General features: G+C 53.5%; 1 protein-coding gene across 2 annotated transcripts in view; it reads left to right on the plus strand.

Moving 5' to 3' along the window:
• The window catches only part of PLLP (plasmolipin), a 27704-nt gene continuing 8307 nt past the window's right edge, over positions 1-19397 (plus strand). For both annotated transcript variants that reach the window (XM_082608106.1, XM_082608107.1), the window contains exons 1-2: positions 1-256; positions 17492-17665. In XM_082608106.1, coding sequence (XP_082464232.1) covers positions 122-256; positions 17492-17665 — 309 coding nt within the window. In that variant the 5' untranslated portion in view covers positions 1-121. The remainder of the gene's footprint in view (positions 257-17491; positions 17666-19397) is intronic.

A 19397-nucleotide genomic window follows, 5' to 3' on the forward strand; every position in this document is an offset into this window, starting at 1 on the left:
GCCCTGGGAGACGTATCGCGATCGCGAGTCTCCTCGGAGGAGCCGCGCAGAAGCCGGCAGCCGCCGCGGGGAGGGGCGGCGACGGCGGCGGGAGCAACCTGTGGAGGCGAGCGGAGCCGCCATGGCTGAATTCCCGTCTAAAGTGAGCACGCGGACCAGCAGCCCGGCGCAGGGAGGCGGCGCCGCGGTTTCGGCGCTGCGCCCAGACCTGGGCTTCGTGCGCTCCAGCCTCGGGGCGCTCATGCTGCTGCAGTTGGTGAGCGCGCGCTTGGAGCCTGGGGTCCGGGGGTGGCGGGGTGTCCCGGGGGGCCAGGAGGGGTCGGGGGCTCCAGAGCTGCCCTTTTTCCTTGCTTCTCGCACACCCCCAGCCCAAGTTCACATGCGCCCGGATGCGCCGTGCCTTCCTCGGGGGCGCCTCTAGGACGGACGCCCCCGAGATCACCCTGGAACCCTCTCACCCCGAGACGTCCTAGTTGCCGTCTTTTTGAGCACGCACAAGGTGCACCAATGTCAAAGTGCCCACCTCAGCGCCCCATCACTCCCTCCCAAATGGTCACCAAAAGGTCACCCACAGAAGCTCTCACAAAAGCCACAATCACCGCGCGCCACTCTCTCGCTCTGTTTCCCCGTCTCTGGCTCTCCCTCTGCCAGGACTAAGCCCCCAGCCCTCCAGCACCCAGCCTGAGGCAAAGTTCACTCTCATCTGACCCTCTGCCAAGCTCCCAGCGGCTCCCCGTGGCTGCACCCCAGAACACTCCTCGTCTAACCGAGTGGGCACATCCGGTCCAGCACAGACCCTTCGGCAGGGCCCTATGGGCTCCCGCGCGGGAGCCCGGCCCTTCTGGCTTCCACTGGGTAACCAGCCGGTTTCTGGCCGGTTTGACGGGCCCCTTGGGGCCGAGATACCGCGCCCAACGCTGGGGGAGGGAGTTGTGGGAAGCCAGAGGCAGGACACCTCTATATCCAATACCCTTTGTAGACCCCAGCCGAGGCCGATCGGTGGGAACACCCCTCTCCCCACACACCAATTTCAGGCTTGAGGGTGTTAGCTTTCTCCCCATGGTACCCTCTGGTGCGAGTCGGGAAGCTGGGGGGCTGCCCTGTGGGAGGGGCTTGGTGCGTTTTCAGAGGACATGGGGGGAATTGGAGGTGGGCCAAGATCCATTTTGCATTAGGGCACCTCCTGCTGTCCCACTGCTGGGTCCTAGCAAGGCTGCCAGGTTTAGGACTGAAGGCAGGGTCCGAGACCAAACCTCCCTCCTTACCGCAGGTAAGCATTCTTCCTCCTGGGCCAGTGCCGTCTTTCAGAATTCCTCAAATCTCTTCCTGTGGGGCCCCTCCCCCACCTCAGCCTCAGACTCTCTCGGAGGTTTAAAATGTAGATCTTGGTCCCCAACCCCGGGAAAAATGTGGAATTGGAATCTCAGTCACTACAGCCCAGAAATCAACTTTTTTTTTTTTTTATTATTATTTTTTTTTTTTTCTTTTTGCGGTATGCGGGCCTCTCACTGTTGTGGCCTCTCCCGTTGCGGAGCACAGGCTCCGGACGCGCAGGCCCAGCGGCCGTGGCTCACGGGCCCAGCCGCTCCGCGGCATATGGGATCCTCCCAGACCGGGGCACGAACCCGTATCCCCTGCATCGGCAGGCGGACTCTCAACCATTGCGCCACCAGGGAAGCCCCAGAAATCAACATTTTTAACTTCTCTCTGAGCAGTCTGGCAGATTCTTTGTGAAGGGGAGGGGCGGGGCGGGGGAGAGGTCCCGACAGAGGACTAATTTAAATCTGCAAGTAGGAAAAGCCTGTCCGGAGCACTGCTGAGCGCTAGGCTCCCGGGTGGTTGTGAAGGGTACAGAAGCCAAGCAGGAAGGGAGTCCCAGTCCCAGGGGTGAGAAAGGGCAGAGGAGAGGGATGATCAATTCTGAGTCCAGGGAGGCTCATGGAGGACAGGTGGCTTGAGCAGGGACTTCACTGAAATCTGAGGCAGAGGTAGGGAATGGGTGTTCAAAGGGCGGGCCACTGTGCAGAGCAAGGCTTGGGGCTGGGGAAGTGGAAGGGAAGTGGGGAGAGTAGCCAGCAGGTTGGTTTAGCCATTGTAGGGGAGGAAGAAATTTTCCTCTACCCATCTAGTTCTTCTGGCTGGTCTAAGAGTGAGATTAACGGGAGAAGATCAAAGTTTAATCACATGTAGACATGGGAAAGACCCAGAAAAACTGAGAAACTCGCAAAATGGCCAAGTCCCTCCCCTTTAATACCATCTTCAGCTAAAGACACAAGAGGTTGAGGATGGGGAGCCAGTTATGGGAGGTGAGCAGGAAAAGCACAGTAAACAATTGTGATTCAGATTTAAGTCGTTACTTTTTCCAATGATATGTTTCTAGAGATTTGGTCAACCTCTTCGTACTGTGAGGGAGACACCCTTACAGATGGAGATTTCCCTTACACGTGTAAATGTTTCTTACAAAAGGGTAAGAAACTTTGGTTTTCAGTTTTTCCCATGTCTGCTGTTTCTTAGATCAGCAGTTTAAAATTATTATGCCAAGAGATGAATTTTGGGGTGGCAAGTTTTGCTCCCCTACACTGGAGCTGAAGCACTTGTTTCTGGGTGGCCAGAAGCAGAAGGCTTGAATACCTTGCGAGAAGTGGTGACCATATTCTGTTCGCAGCCTTAGGGGGTTTGGAACAGCAGAGGGATCCCTACTGGGCTGAGCAGGATGAGGCTGCCTGGTGGGTCCCCAGGGTTAGCTCCCAGCAGACAGGACCTGAGCATCAGCCCCTTTTGCATTTGAACAATGAAACTTGGAATAAGGGGAACTAGAGGAAGGCCCTGCTGTGCCTGCAAGGACTGGGGTAGCTTCCTGTGGCAGAGGCTTGTGTGTCTGATTTGGGGGTCCCCGTGGGCTGAGCATCTGGGTCCCATCGTGCAAATGTAGACACTGAGGTGTCCGTGGAATGCGGGACTGGCCTGGAGAGCTGTGGTGGAGCTTGGCACTTAGACTCCCAGGGACTGAGTGTCAGTGGGATGGCCTTCTTCTGCCCCACCTGCAGTGCTTTTGGGGCCCGGGGGAAGGGGGACAAGGGTCTCCCATCAGAGTTCTGAAGTTCTGCACCTTTTAGTGCCTTCACCAATTGGCTTGTGGGAGAAGCTACTTCCTGAACTGTTTCTCTGGCAACGGACAGTTCCACTGGGTCTGAGACAAGGAGGGTTCCACTCAACAGGCACCCCGTCTTCTGGGAAGCCATCATAGCTCCCATCACTCAGGTGCAAACTAAGCTCCAGGCCTTCTGCCAAGAGCTTCATATTCTCTTATTCTCCTCCACTTTACAGGTGAGGAAACTGAGGCTCAGGGGTCAGTTGTTTGCCCAAGAGCTCACAGAGTGATAGAGCTGGGATCTAAGCCCTGAGTGGCCTGACTTTTCTGATCCGTGCTCTGTTACCACACTCATCTGGGCACTGGGTGTGGTGCTGTTGTGGGAGTGATGGAGACCCCAGGCTCAGGGCCTGCTGTCCAGAAGCTCTTTGTGAGCTCAAAGGATGAGCTACCTGTGGAGGGATCAGGGAAGGCTGCCTGGAGGAGGCAGTACATGGGAAGGTGAAAGCTAATTCTCCATCAGACCCTTTTGTTTCCCAGGATCTGGTGAAGAGTTCCAGATGTGGGAGGAGGGCAGTGGGAAGGGGAGGTAGAAAGGCCCCAGCTTCTTGAGAAGGAGATGTGTTCTTTGTTTGTTTGTTTGTTTGTTTGTTTGTTTTTAAATTTTTATTTATTTATTTATGGCTGTGTTGGGTCTTCGTTTCTGTGCGAGGGCTTTCTCTAGTTGCGGCAAGTGGGGGCCACTCTTCATCGCGGTGCGCGGGCCTCTCATTATCGCAGCCTCTCTTGTTGCGGAGCACAGGCTCCAGACGCGCAGGCTCAGTAATTGTGGCTCACGGGGCTAGCTGCTCCGCGGCATGTGGGATCTTCCCAGACCAGGGCTCGAACCCATGTCCCCTGCATTGGCAGGTAGATTCTCAACCACTGCACCACCAGGGAAGCCCTCTTTGTTTATTTTAGTATTAAATGTGTCCTGAAGAACCAACCTCAGTGTTCACTGATTTATCGCTCCCCCACCCCATCTAGCTCCAGAAAGAACATGAGATGGAATATGATATCAAGTCACATATGGTGGAAGAGTTAACGTAATATATTTTTAAAAGTTGGTGGTGTATGTGTGGGTTGGGTAGGGATTGACTTAAAGAGAGCTAAAAGGAGATCTGGAATCTGTCGCAAGTTTAAGGCTGTCGATTCTTTGTTGAGTTTCCTAGCAGCCTAGGCAAAAAGGGAGACATGAATTTATGCAGATAGCATCTAAAAATGGAAGCAGGCAAGTTTGATCTAGAGACAGCTCTTGGTCATTAAAAACCTGGAAGCTTTTTTTTTTTTTTAATACAGCAGGTTCTTATTAGTTATCTATTTTATACATATTAGTGTATATATGTCAATCCCAATCTCCCAATTCATCACACGTGGGAGGTAGGGTGCTTTGGACGGGAAGGAGAGGAAATTCAGGAAGAGGAACTCATCAGGGGCCAGGGCCACTAGGGAAGGCTTCCTGATGGAAGTGGGCCCTGAAGGGTTTAGTTACGTGGAAGGGGCAGTAAGGAGGTGCAGAGCAGATGAGCCTTGGAATACCTCGTATAAAGGCCCAGCGGTCAGAAGGCATCCTTGAGGCTCAGGACATAGAAACCATATGAATGGCCTGTGTTGGTAGGGCAGTTGTGTTTGGCACCTTTTATCCTGCCTTCTTGCCCTATCTCCTGGGATTGGGGGTGGTCACATGATTCCCAGTTGGCAGGTGAATAAACAGATCAGAAGCCTCACCTGCCACTTGATCACAGTGATCCATGGGTGGTGGTGAGAGTATTGGTGGAAGCAGAGAGCCTTGGGTTCAAATCCTGGCTCTGTCATCTTGGGCAAGTTCCCTAATATCCCTGAGCCTCAGTTTCCTTGTCTGTGAAATGGTGATGGTGGGACTGTGAGGAATACGGAAGCTGATGCCTGCAAAGGGCTTAGCACTGTATATGTTAGAACGAAGGGCAGTTAGGATTCACAGGGTCATAGAATCCTAGGGCTCTTACACTTGCTCCCAAAAGCCCCTCGGTGTGTCCTCAACATGAGCTTGCATTCTTCCAGGGACAGGGAGCTCAGTCCCTCTAAAGGCTACCTGCTCCATCTTTGTGCACCTGGGAGTGTGAGAAAGTTTTTCCTTGTGGTAGTCCTCACTCTCTCTCCAGCCCCACAAGGCATGGCAGCCCCTTTTCAGGTTGGGGGCAGGGCAGAGGCTGAAAGTCAACTCTTTAGGTTGGCTAGACAAGGCTGTGGGGATCTGCGAGGTGTGAGCAGAGGTTGGCCATATTGGAATCACAGTGTTGGGGACTCACAGGGTTTTCCATAGCACTGAGTTTCGTGGGTTCAGCCTCCTTAGGGCAGCATTCCCCGCCCTGCATGCTCCCCACCTTCCTTCCTACTCCACTGTACCCAGCAAAACAATGCCTGTATTGTTAGCTCCGCCTACCCACCCCACTTTGTGGCTAGGAGAGTGTCGAGTGTTTGGAATCAATTTATATTATGTAACAATATATGGACACATTATCCTTAAAAAGAAAAAACCTATTACAGGTAAGGCTAAAGTTATTCTTGGATCCCCTACCCCTCTCCCCAAGGGAACTGCTGTGTTGGGGTGTTTCTAGTTGTTTTTCCTGTGCATTTTAAAAAACATTGATGGTTTTATTCTGTATCCTTTGTTGGGTTGCTTTTCTCACACCCAGGGCACCTGCATCTCTTCATGTTATGCAGAGCTGTCTGCCTCCTTCCTGTTTCGGGCTATCCCAGGATGTCACGGTAGGACCCTAGCTCATTTAGCCATTTCTCTGTTGATGGGCCTGTTTTTATTCTTTGAAAAAATTATACAGACATACGGCAAAAATGTTCCAGCAGTCCAAAGCGTTATCAGTGAAAATGTAATCTCTCATCCCAGTCGGGTCACTCCTCACACCCCCATCCCCCGCCCTTGCCCGAGGCATCATGGGTGTGGCATTCCAGGGTGAGTCAGTGCAGTTATTTCTATACATAGCCCCTCTCAAAACACAGGTAGGCGCACTCTACCTGTGCCCTGCCACGCTTTTACCCCCTTGGCAATACACCTAGGGATGTTCTATATCATTGCACATAGAGCTACACGTATCTTTCTCTTTTTAATCTTTTATTTCCTTAATTTCTTTAATAGGTGATGTATTTACTTACAACAGTCTAGAATAAGAAAGAGTGGGAAAGAACACAGTGAAAAATCTCTGTCCCATTTGCTTAGAGTTGACCTCCCCCATGCCCATTCTTCTCCGTTTCCTGTGTAGCATTTTAGGCTTTCTTTAAGGAGATCTGCAAATGTGGCTATAGATCCCCACCTCTCCCCACTTTACTCCAGGGCTATAGTCTATCCACATCCTTCTGCACTTTTCCTTTTTCACTTAAAAGTGTGTCATGGAGGTCTTTTCGTCTCAGTACCTGAAGCGTGATCACTTCTCTTGTGGCTTCTGTAGCAGCCCATCCCACAGCTGTGGTGTGAGTTGTGTGGCCTGTCCCTTTGTTGACAGACACTTGGGTTTCCACTCTTGCTGTTCCACACTGTGTCACGGTGAATGATCTTGCCCAAGCCACTGAGCACATCTATATGGTACATTTCTGGAAGGGGGACCGCTGGCTCAGGTTATGTGTGTTAGTGATTTTATTACAGATTGTCAGATGCCCTCCATAGGGGTCACATTTGTGCCCCTCAGGGAGCCTTCTCATAGAGTGCCTGTTCCCTACAGCTCCCATCTGACAGGCGAAATGGCAGGTCAGGGTAGCATTGTTTTGCATTTCTCTTATGAGTGAGGTTAAAGAACCTCACTTTTTAGAGCCTTTTGCATTTCCTTGTATGTTTGCTTCTTTCCACATTCTATTAAGTTGTTGGTCTTTGTCCTATCAATTTCTAGGAGTGCTAGATTACTTGCAAATATTTTTTTCCTAGTTTGTTTTTTGACTTTGCTCAGGGTATTTTGTTTTGTTTTGTTTTTTTATGGTGTTTTTTTTTTTTTGCTTGTTTGTTTTGTTTTGTTTTTGGTCAGAAAGACTTATTTTTATATTGCCGAATTTCTTGTTTTCTTTCCTTTTCGTTTTTTCTTTCTGGCTTCTGGAAACTGTGTCAGAGTTAGGACTTTCCCACCTAGAGGTAATAAAGAAATTCTCCCATGTAGGGCTTGGAAAGTGTTGCATCATCCACAGTCAATCACAGTCCCAGAAGATTGCTGGAGGAGACAGCCTCATTTGGGTGCTAAAGTGTCTTTAGTGCCTTCCCAACACTTTTTTTTTTTTTTTGCGGTACACGGGCCTCTCACTGTTGTGGCCTCTCCCGTTGTGGAGCACAGGCTCCGGCCTCGCAGGCTCAGCGGCCATGGCTCACGGGCCTAGCCGCTCCGCAGCATGTGGGATCTTCCCGGACCGGGGCACGAACCTGCGTCCCCTGCGTCGGCAGGCGGACTCTCAACCGCTGTGCCACCAGGGAAGCCCCCCACACTTTTTGAATTTAAATCTGGAGCTCTGGATCCTGGGAAGACAACTGTATCTATCTGGGATGTATTAATATTGTTAATTTTTGTTGTATTTAATTTTATAGTTAGCTTCTATTGTGGTAGATAATGCAGGTTTTCTACTTTTTAGTGATTTAGAAGCTTCTTTTTAAAATTCTTATTTGTGTGATAAATCCACATTCATCAATGAGGACTAGTTAAATAAATTATGATACATTTATGCAGTGGCATATGATACAGTTAGTAAAAAGATAACTTCTTACCCCTCAACGAAAACAATAAGGCAGCTCTGTATGTATGTAATGATGGACAATCTCCAGGCTGTATGGTTAAGTGGAAAATGCAAGGTGAAAACCTGTGTGTGTAGAATACTGTCATTTGTCTGGGAGAAATACACGCAGGCTATATATAAATATACACACTCGCCTATCTGAAGTGTATGTGTGTGCATGCCTAGGTAGTCTTTGGCAAGACACTTGAGAAATCACTCTTGGTTGCCCCCAGGGAAGAAATTGAGTATCAGGGGAAGAGGGAGACATGCTAAAAACACCATTTTGTTACCTATCATGTCATATATATCATGCATTTAAAAAATAAAATAACTTATCAAAAAAATCTTTCAAATAAATGAAAATAGTGGGTAAAAAAATAGGACAGGTCATTTATGGGTACAGCCAAAGCTATGAAGATGGCACTTGAAGTCTCCCTCAGGCCCAAAGAGGGGAAGGCACTTTCCCAGGATCACAGAGCAGCAAGCAATGGCTTTGAGTTCAGTGTTACTGGCTGGGTGACCTTTTCTTAACCATCTGTAAGTGGAAAGAGGTAAAGGCCGCAGAGCTGTCCATGTGTGGTGGATGCTCTCAGTTTCTGTTGGAGTATCAAGGCCAGGTGTTGTTGGTTACTCCTTATCAGCTGATGAGTTTGTGGTGGAATTCAGTGAGGATTATGCCCTGATTTCCTGCTCTTAGATGGTCTGAGGGAGCTGCAGGGGGTCCTGCCCTGGCTCCCATGGCGATTTGGAACTTGAGTGTTGGGGGGAGAGCCTGTTTTCCTTGGCAGTCCAGTGAGCCCAGCCCTGGATATAAACTGGTCCTTTGCTGTTGGGCTGAGTTGGCCCCTCCTGTTTGCCCAAGGGGTGGGAGGGCAGGGTGGTACCACAGGGTCTCACGGAGAGGTGAGAGCAGGAAGGCCAGGGCTGAAGGTCAGGCAGGGCCCAGCTGCTAGGGAACAGACCTGGGGCTGTTCTGGGATGTCTGAGCTTCATTCAGTTAGGAGCGGAGAGGTCAGATACCAGATGATCTGCCAGCCTGAATGAGATTAGCCAGATGGGGTCACTTGTCTGTCCTCGAAATTTAGATGGGGTGGGGCTTGCTCAGTGTCACCCCAAACATTAGTGACAGAGTCAGGACTAGAGCTGGTGTCTGAGGAAAGAAGTCCAGGGAATAAGGAAGACCCTCACTTTAGGCTGCCCCTCCCCCCAGCCCTGTTCCTCAGCAGGTAGAGAGGCCAGGCCTCATGGGGCTAATGAAGTTCATAGGCTCCCAGCAGCCAGCTCTCTCTGGAGGGCCGATGGCCGGACGGGACCCGCCTGGGGTGCTGAGAACCTAAGACTCTGTCATCCCTCTCCACCCAGGGTTCAAGGACTGCCCCTGCCCCTTCTCTGCTCCCGCCTCCAGGGCAGTGATGCTCCCTGCAAACAAATTAGTCTCCAGGGAGTGTCCCTACCTCCTGGAATTTGGAGTTCTGTTCTCTTTTGGGCATCTCTATCTACTGGGTCACAGAACTGTCCCCAGCCTTACCGCGCATGACCTTGGGCCACGTCCATCTCTTCCGAGAGCTTTGGCTTCCTCATCTGTGAAATGGGCCAAGTGCTTTACTTGAGAGAGTTGGGCTTCCTGGGAGTGAAGCACTGGCGGGGGCTGGATTTGGACTTGACCTGGGCTTTCAAGGGGACTAAGGCCTTCCTGGGAAAGTTCTGTGTCACTGTAAGGGTCTTAGTGCTGGGGAGGCACAGGTTGACTTTCTGGGGAGGACCAGGACCACCCCCAAGGGAGGAAAGGGAGGAAGGTGAGCAGGTCTTAATTTCTGGAACCTCACCCAGGGGGTGCATTGCTGCTGGCTCTGGGAGCCAGGGAAGGCCTGGCGGATGCCTTGGGGATGCCTCTCTGTAGAGGGGACCTGCTTAGTCTCTGGCCCCAGAGTACAGAAAGGGAACCAGCAAGGGGGTAGGCAGGAGGCAGCTTGAGCTTCATGTTGGGAAGATTTTTCTAGAACCCTGAGAGAGACCCCAAAGGAAGAGTGGTGGCAGTGGGCTCCTTGACATGCAGGCTGCACACAGGGACCGGAGGTCCTCTGGGGGCGGCGGGGCCATGGGGGCAGAAGTCACTTTCATCTCTAGTTCTGGGACTCGGGGACTCAGGAATAACAAGCAGTGTGATAAAGGCTGCATTTGGAGAGCCCTGGAGGTGAACCAGGCCCTGAGCCAGTGTTCCCATCCTCCTCCTCCTCCCTGGCAGCCCAGGCTGGGAGCGGGGTGCTCGTGGGTGGGGACCCTGGTTGCCGGGCTCCCCACTGCACTTCGGGGCCTATAACAGTGCCTGGCAGAGAGCGGGCCCTCGGGAGAGTTTCTTCAGTGACTCGATTTGGTAACTCACGTGCCTGCTTTTCAGGTAACAAAAGGGAGGCTTGGCGGAGTTAAATACCACCCCAGACCGGGTCACTTGGCTCAGACTGGGTTCTGAATCTGCCCTCGCACCTCCTGTAGAGCTGGGGTGTGATGGCCTAGGATTCTCGAAGGCTCATAGTGTACAGAGCGGGAATTCCAAGGAGACTTTCCCTAGAGCCCAGCCCCTCTGCACAGGGGGGAAGGAGGTGGTGTGTGGAGTTGTTGTGGCCACGCAGGCACCCGGAGCCTCTGTCCCCTGCGCCTTTGTCTCCTGGGACACAATGGGTGGCTTTTTGTCCCCATAAAGTCCCTTTCACTGTAGGGAGAAGGGCCAGGGCGGGGGTGGAGTATGGGCCTGGTCAGGCCAAGTTCTGAGTGTCCTCAGCTGCCCAGATGTGTCCCTGTGAGAGGGAACCCCGGGAAGGGTTCACGTGGTCCCCTGGGCCTCAGTTTTCTGGATGATGCAATGGGGAGAAGGGAGTCCTGGGGGCTGTTGGATGGGCCCTGCCCTCAGATTGTTTCTAAAACATTTGGTTTCATTGCCAATGTTTAAAAAGCTGAAGATTTCATGTAGAAATTCGGATTTCTAACGTCTCCTGAAAAATCAGAAGTTCTTGGGACTGCCCTGGTGGTCCAGTGGTTAAGACTCTGAGCTTCCAGTGCAGGGGGCATGTGTTCAATCCCTGGTTGGGGAACTAAAATCTGGCATGCTGCATGGTGCGGCCGGGGGGCGGGGGGGGGGGAAAGTCAGAAGTTCTGGCTGAACTTCTGGCCTGCGTTCCCCCAGACACCAGCAGGCTGCTCTCAGCTCCACAGACCTCCCCTGGCCCACCTTAGTCACTTCTGTGACCTGTGTGCCTTGGCGGCTGCTGAGTTTGAAACCCTAATGTCAGCCTCCAGGCACTGAGGTTTTGTGCCCCGCGTGGACTCTGCGGTCTGGGGTTTACTCCCCCTAAGCTGTGTAACAGCCCTCCTAGCCACTCACAACTTCTGCAACTTTTCACTTTTTCCTTTACAGTATTTTACTTGCATGACACACCTATGAGGTGACCAGGAGAGGTGTACTTATCCAACCCCCTCACGTGTCAGATGAAGAAACAAACCAGAAAGGTTAGGTGCCTCTTCTAAGACCACACGGTAAATCTACAAGGGTCTAACTCAGCCCAGGAGGTGGAGAGGATTAAAAGGAGAGTTGGCGTGACTATCTTTGGGCGGGAGAGGAGTTAGCCAAGTGCTCATGGGGTTGATGGGGTCCCTCCAGTAAGTACAAGGGAGGGAAGGCTGTGGGCCCCCCTGGAGGAGCCCTGTGTTGAGGAGTGTCAGGCCTCAGACTTAGGGGATCCTTGGAGAACACTGAGCAGACCTCCCTTGCTCCCATTGTACAGGGGGGAAGACTGAGGTCTAAAGGGGGTGAAGGGTTCTGCCCAGGGACCCTTAGCCTGTGAGGAGTGGAGGGAGTGTAGCTGCAGGAGGTGTCCTAGTTGGGGGGCTGGACTGGGTTCTGCTTCCTACCACCTGCGTACCTCCCTTTCTTTGGATAAGCCCAGCTGCCTTATCTGAAAGGTGGGCGGGGGCCCCACTGGCTGAGGGCCCTTATCTGCCAGGAACTGTGCCTGGTGCTTATTAGATGCATTATCTCTCTAAGGCCTCACACCCCTAGGAACTGCATACACTATTACTACTGCAGGAAACCAGTCACAGAGAATGGATTGGGAAACCCATGTTCTAACCTCTCAGAGTGATAACATTAGAGCACGGAGAGTGTTAAGTCTATGTTGGGCATTGGTCTAAGTACCTTACCTTACATACATTACTTCATACTACCCTGTGAGGTAGGCACATTTTGAATATAAGGACACTGAGGCACAGAGAGGTTCAGCAACTTGCCCGAGGTCACACAGCTAGTAAGTTGGCAGGGCCAGAGCTTGAACCCAGGGAGTTAATAGACCACCTTTCCATTAGAGTTAATGCCAACATCCCCCAGTTAAATCAGATCATAACAGCCATTTGTAGACTTAAAGAGTAGCTAAGAAAGATGTATTCGTTTCCTACAGCTGCCATAACAAAATGCCACAAACTAGGTTGCCTAAAAAACGTAACAAGGGGCTTCCCTGATGGCTCAGTGGTTGAGGGTCCACCTGCCGATGCAGGGGACACGGGTTCATGCCCCGGTCCGGGAAGATTCCACATGCCGCGGAGCGGCTAGGCCCGTGAGCCATGGCCGCTGAGCCTGCGCGTCCGGAGCCTGTGCTCCGCAACGGGAGAGGCCACAACAGTGAGAGGCCCGTGTACCGCAAAAAACAAACAAACACAAAAAGCAGAGGGACTTCCCTGGCGGTCCAGTGGTTAAGACTCCATGCTTCCACTGCAGGGGGGCATGGGTTTGATCCCTAGTCAGGGAACTAAGATCCCACATGCCACGTGGTGTGGCCAAAAATAAAAAAATAAAACAAAAATTTATTGTCTCACAGTATTAGAAGTCCAAAATCAAGGTGCTGGCAAGGTTGGTTCCTTCTGGAGGCTTTGAAGGAGAGTCTGTTCCATGCCTCTCTCCTAGCTTCTGGTGGTTGCCAGCAATCCTTTGTTGTTCCTTGGCTTGGAGACACATCACTCTAATCTCTGCCTCCATCTTCACATGGTGTTCTCCCTCTGTGTGTCTCTTTGTCCAGTTTCCCTCTTATAAGAACTCCAGTCCCTGGATTGGGGCCCACCCTAACTGAGGAATGCCTCTTGGTCAGGCATTTGTGACTAATCCCTCTCCTCTCTGGCCCTGCAGATGCTTTTAACAAAAATATCTCTGTTATCCAGTCCTTGAGAAATTTTTGTTTGAAGGTGCAAAGGTCCTGGGGCATGTGTGAATGTGACCTTTTTGACAGCCATCATTTAAAGAGAAAATCCCTAGTCAGAAATCTTTAGGTTTTCAGGAAGACAGGGTTTTTTTCCTTCAAGATTTCCAGACCTTTCTCTTTGTTTATCTGCAGTGCATGCCTGAGGAGGTGTTGCTGGGGTCTCAGAGAGTTTGGAAGGACCAAGGGGATGAGGTTTGGTTCTGTGTATGTATGTGTATGCGTGTGTGTCTGTCTTTAAGAGTAAGACACACAGGGCTTCCCTGGTGGCGCAGTGGTTGAGAGTCCGCCTGCCGATGCAGGGGACACGGGTTCGCGCCCCGGTCCGGGAGGATCCCACGTGCCGCGGAGCGGCTGGGCCCGTGAGCCGTGGCTGCTGAGCCTGCGCGTCCAGAGCCTGTGCTCTGCAACGGGAGAGGCCACGGCAGTGAGAGGCCCGCGTACAGCAAAAAAAAAAAAAAAGAGTAAGACACACAGATATATGTGTAGACCCCAATGGAGAAACATGGGGACAGATGAACACGTAGGCAAGAGACAGGGACCCCCAGAGGTAAAGACACAGTTCTGCTGTTCGTCACACGGCTCCCTCCCTTCACCTCTCGCATGCTCACATGTCCCAGTGAGATCTTTCTTGGCCTTCTTATCCTTCTCAGCTGGATTTTCCCCCACAGCACATATCCTGTGTTTCCCTCATGTATTGGGTTTTTATCTGCTACCCGCCCCACCGCCCCCCACCAGGAGAGCAGGGCTTTTCATGTTTTGGCTCTCACACACAGTGGTAGGTGCTCAACAGAGATTTGTTGAATGAGTGAACCCAGAGGGATGCACACGGCAAGGCCTGTGGTCAGAGAGGGTGTCAGAATTGCAAGAGGGCCTGGGTGAAGCCCTGCGTGCAGGTGGCAGCGGTGGGGCCTCCTGCCTTGCTCTCCACGCTCGTCATCCTACTGCCCTCCCCCTGCACAGTGGGGTTTACTGTTCTGTACTGGACTATAAGACAAGTCCTCTGGCCTCTTCCAGCTAGACTGTGGGTCCACAGCAGGAGGGAGGGGTCCAGCGGCTCCTGCAGCTTCTGGAGATGAGGCCTGGGCCCAGCTCCCTCCCCATGCAGGGCCACCCAGGCCAGCAGAGGGTCAACACATGCATGTAGGGGTGCCCTGTCCTGGGCTGGGGCACTTCCTGCAGATTCTTGGGGCTGGGGGTGAGGGGACGGGAAAAACCAGTCTGTCTGGTTGAGATGGGGGAGGGCAGAAACCAAGGCGGCTCCCTGGGCACAGGGCCAGGGCAGCAAGGCCAGAAGGAACACCAGAAATTCCCACTGCTTATCCAGCAGCTTTGTCTCTCAGAGGCTGCGCTTGCTGATCCGGAAATCAGGGCTGGGCAGGAGGGCGAGGCAGAGACCAGAGCGCCTGGATGCCTGGGGGGCCTCGCCCCTCGGAGCCAGCGAAGTGTCCTCATTTTTTATACATCACTAAGTAATTCTCAGTAGCCCAGGTTCCAGAGAACAACAGATCTGGGTTCAAATCCTGCCCTGCCCCTTACCCACGGGTGACTGTAGATGACTCATTTTCCTCTGAGCTCCTGTTTGGAAAATGGGGATAATACATAATACTGACTAATGAGAGGGTTAGGGGGAAGTCAATGAAATAAAAGGGAAGGTGCTTACCTGAGGCCTGGCACACAGCTGGAGGGCATTATGTGGTTATTGTGACCAAGCCCGTAAGTAATACACCAACAATTGATAAGTGTACATTAGTGTAAACCCAGATCGATCCTTTCTTGATTTTTCAGTTCACCGCATTTTCTAACTTCCTTTCAGATAGTTGGAACCAGGCAACACGATGGCATGGAGGCCTGTAAGGACCCTGCTTTAAGTGAGGAGATAATTGTCTGCCCCTGACACGCTCAGTCCTCCCCTGGGAGGGTCCTGCCCCCTGCTGCTTCGGGAGTGTCTGTTCTCCTTTGTAACAGTGACCTCCCCCAGCCCTGGGGGCTCTTGGCCCCGCTGATGTGTCTGTTTCAGGCAGGGTGTCCTGAGGATGGGTGGTTGGGGGGCTGTGCTGAGACACCCACACTCTGGGTCCTCATGGGTAAGGGCTCTGCCCCCAGCGGTGTGACTGCCCTCAAGGCCCTGCTACCTGTCCCACCTTCCTCGCCTGCAAACTGGGCCCCATGGGCCACGCAGCCTGTTGGTGGTGGCTAGAGGAGAGCGCTAGAGGCTAGAGGTGGGGCAGGGGAGGCTGGCAGGGTGCAGTGTGGGGTGGGCGTCCCTGGGGTCTCACCCCCCCACACCCCGGATCGGGAGGAGGAGCAGGTGCAAAAATCTGGAGAGAGGGGAGTGGGCGCTTTCCTGAGTCTCTCACTCCCACCCCTGGGTGGAGGGAGGCAGGGCCGGGAGCACATTCACCGACTCACCCCTGCGTCCTCTTGTGACACACAGCACCTGTGGGGGGCGGGGGTCTGACCTCTTGTTTCCTGGATAAGGAAACTGAGGCCAGTTATTTCCGAGCATGTGTTTATCGAGCAGGTCTATGCGCCAGGCACTGCCGGGCACTGGAGACACAGCGATGACCAAAGAAGGATTCCTCGGGGGCCTGCGTTCTAGCAGGCGGACTAGAGTTGCCCTGGTGAGCTGCACAGAGCGGGAAGGCACTTGCCTGGTGTCCCATAGCCCAGGCAGGATGAGAGCCCAGCTCCTGACTCCCAAGCCCAGGGCTCCACCTCTCACTTCCAGGTGGTGGGGAGAAAGGAAAGTCGTCACAGGGGCTGCTGGACGCCCGGCCTCAGCTAGGCTCATTCCTGCCCTGACCCCACAGGTGTAGGGGGATCGATACAGAAACTTCCCTTTTGGTCCTTGGCAGGGGTGCTTCGGCGGGGTGCCTGGCAGGCCCCCACTCTGGCTGCTCTGGGGTGAGTGACAGCTCTCCCGTGTCTGGTCTAGGAGCTTGCAGTGGGGGGACTTTCTGTCCCCCAAACCAGCAGCAGAGGTGGGTTTCGCTCCTGAGCCACTTCCCTGCGATCTGACTGATGGTTGGCTCATCCTCGAGACGGTGGCAAGGTCACTGGGAGCCTTGGTGTCACACACTGCCCACAGGAAGAAGAGTGACAGCTTTCTGTGTCTTCATTAGCAAAGCAGCCTTTCTCCACAGTCCCCCGGTAGATCCTCCCTCCCTCAGCGGCCGGTCCCGAGGCCTACTGCCGGCCTGGGATTCTGGAGAATGAATGCCCTTGTGGTGAAGGAGGATGTCCTGGCCTATGGGGTCTCAGCCAGCAGGGAAGGGGCCAGGAGAGGCTTGGGGGAGGCTAGGATGGCCACAGGTGAGGTACCACCCTGCCAAGTTCCCCACGAGGCCACTGAGGGGGGTTCAGCCAACCTACCCGTGTAGAATTCCCTGCAGCACAGTGTCCCCAGCTGGAATTGTTCGTTTATGTATACAAACCCCTGTGGGTCCTGAACCTGAGGTAGGTATGCTCTTTATACTCATGTGACAGGTGATGTGTCCAGAGCACAGAGTGGTTGTGAGCTTACCCAGTGTCACACAGCTGGTAAGGGGAGTGCGTTTTAAATCAGGCAGTCGGCTCCGGAGGCCATGCTGTCAGCCGCTACACACACTACAGGGATGTTGGGGCCCACCCTGCCACATAGGAATGGCGTGATAGGTCCTTTTTCTTTTCTGAGGCCCAGTTTCACCTGTAAGGCGGGGATGGTAACACCTGTATTGAGGGGCAATTAGGAGAGTCGGAGAAGCTGAGCGTGGAAGGGGCTTGGTAGGGCACCAGGCAGAGGTCACCGTACCTCTGGGACTCTGTGATTGTGTGTCCCTCCCTCAGGGATGTGCTGGTGACTTCATCTTTCTTTCAGAGGCTTTTAGTAAGCCCCTGACCAAGCTCGGGTCCTGTACTGGGTGCTGAGATGCACCTATGAATGGGACAGTCATTGTCTTGCCCGTGGGGAACTGGGCAAGCCTGGGACACCACCCCTCGGGGGCTGCAGGGGTCTCACCCTGGAGGCAGCGGGGTGGAAGGCACTGCTGCTGTGGCTTCCAGTCTGGGGAAGGAAACAGAATTACAGTCTTGGGTGGTGGGTGCCTGGGGGGCCATGTGAGCACAGAAGAGAGTTCTGGAACCCAGACTGGAGGAGCAGGGAAGGTGCCCTGGAGCACGTAACATTTCAGCTGAGATCTGAAAGGAGTACGTTACCAGGCAAGGGCTTGGTATGTGTTGGTATGCAGTAGGTGCCAAATAAATTTTTCTTGGGCAAATGAGAAATGTGTCCTGCAGAGGGCACCCCACAGCAAAGGCCTGGAAGCCTCTGGTCTGTGGCCTCCGGCCTGAGTGCTGGGGGCTCTGGGAGACGCTGGCCCTGTCTCGCTCCCTCCAGGTGCTGGGGCTGCTGGTGTGGGCCCTGATTGCCGACACCCCGTACCACCTGTACCCAGCCTATGGCTGGGTGATGTTTGTCGCTGTCTTCCTCTGGCTGGTGACAATCGTCTTCTTCATCCTCTACCTGTTTCAGCTGCACTTGAAGCTATACATGGTGCCTTGGCCGCTGGTGGTGAGTCTGGGTAGGAACCCTGGGGGTGGGTCCAGGCTGACCCCTCTGCCTCTGGGTGTAGCTGTGACAATGCAGCCTTCCCTAAATGAGAAGTGGCAGGTGGGGGTTGGCTGAAGTCCTCCCTGGCCTGTAGCTCTGGGTGGGGGAGGGAGGATTGGTGGTTCAGGTGTCCAGTTTTTCTGAGCACTGAGAGCCATGAATCCAGGAGGACTTAGGCTTGACTTTCTCCCACGAAGGGAGAAGAAGTGAGGGGCTGTTGAATGGAGAGACCGGAGGCCATTTGGGATCTTGAAAGTATTTTTCCTTTTGGGGGGTAGTCGGGATTTGAATCTGTGGGTTCTGACTGGCAGCCCTGGGCCTGGAGGTTGGGCTGAGCTGGCAGGAACCACCGAGGCTGGGCCCGGTGTGTGCAGGATGGGCTGGGCTCAACGTGCCAGCTCACAACCCCCGCACCCCGCTGTCTGCAGGGTGAGGCCCCTGCAGCCTGGCAGAGGATGGTGTCCCGGGTTGCCCGGGTCAGTCTCCTTAGGACACAGAGCTGTGAGTGTCCATAGGAAGTACCCTGGCCAGACACAGAGAAAGCTGCTAGGGCTTTTTTCTCTGACCCGGAAAACCCCTGCAGCTGGGGTCTGAGGCTTTCAGTGAGCAGAGAGAGGCAAGAGAGGCACATGATTGTAAGACAAGCAAAGCTGGGACTAGGCAGCATTGTTTGCAATTCAATGACTTTTGAAGCTGAGGAAACGTGAGTCATCCTCAAGACAGACGGGGTTTGTTAGATCTTGACATCACTGGCAGGAGCCAGGTGGTGTTTGCGGCGGGCACTGGGCTTGGAGGGGAGATCCTGGCATGAGGAGGGGGCGGCCTGACTTCCTGGCTAGGGTCCAGCCCCTGCCTCGTGTCCTAGGAGCCTTGAAGAAAGACATCCCCGGAGATGGAGGGGCCTTGATGTCTCTTAGCACAGATCTGGGGCCCAGCCACAGCTGCTGATGTGGCCTTTCCCAGGCCATGATGGCAAGGCAGTGTCTCACCCTCCTATAGGAGGCTGAATTATGATTGCCAAATTGGGCTTTTCTGGGATAGGGGGTACAAGCCCCCTTCCGGGCGCAGGTAAGAGGCGTGAGTCAAACAGGTCAGGAGGGGTTGTGGAGAACCCGCACCCATCTGTCAATAGGAAGCCGCCTCTACTCAGCTCTGTTGTTAGTGGGAATACAGGTGCCAAATCTTGATATTTTAAGACTGAAAGTTTTATATGAAATCTTAAAGTTTTCGTATGAATCAAATTTAAAATGTTCGTAATATTTTTTAAAAATCTGTGGGATGAGCCAAACATGCCTGAAGGCCACCAATTTGCGATCTCTGCTAAGTGTCAACTGGCTCCAGGGGCCAAGCGTTGGGGGAATGGGATTGTCAGCCCAGGACCCTTCCTTGCCAGCCTGGCTTAGGGGTCCTCACCCTGGCATTTGACATGGGGCCTAGAGCCTAGGATGTGGCCGAAAGGCAGACATAGGTTCTTACCACTGAGGGCAGAGAGGGACGTGAGGCACCACCCCCCATGCCCCCGCCCCACGGGCCAGCCTCAAAGCCAAGTCCTCAGGGGCAACAGGGAGGGCTGGGCCTGGCTGGGAGCCAACACAAGCAGGCCCCGGGTTCTTCAGCTGGTGCACTCAGAGACAGGCTTGGTTTGGTCTCTTGCCATCAGGAATGGGTTTTGCCTCGTGGAACTGTTGCTGTC

Source organism: Mesoplodon mirus, assembly GCF_964341445.2.
Source record: "Mesoplodon mirus genome assembly, chromosome: 19".
Lineage (NCBI taxonomy): Eukaryota > Metazoa > Chordata > Mammalia > Artiodactyla > Ziphiidae > Mesoplodon > Mesoplodon mirus.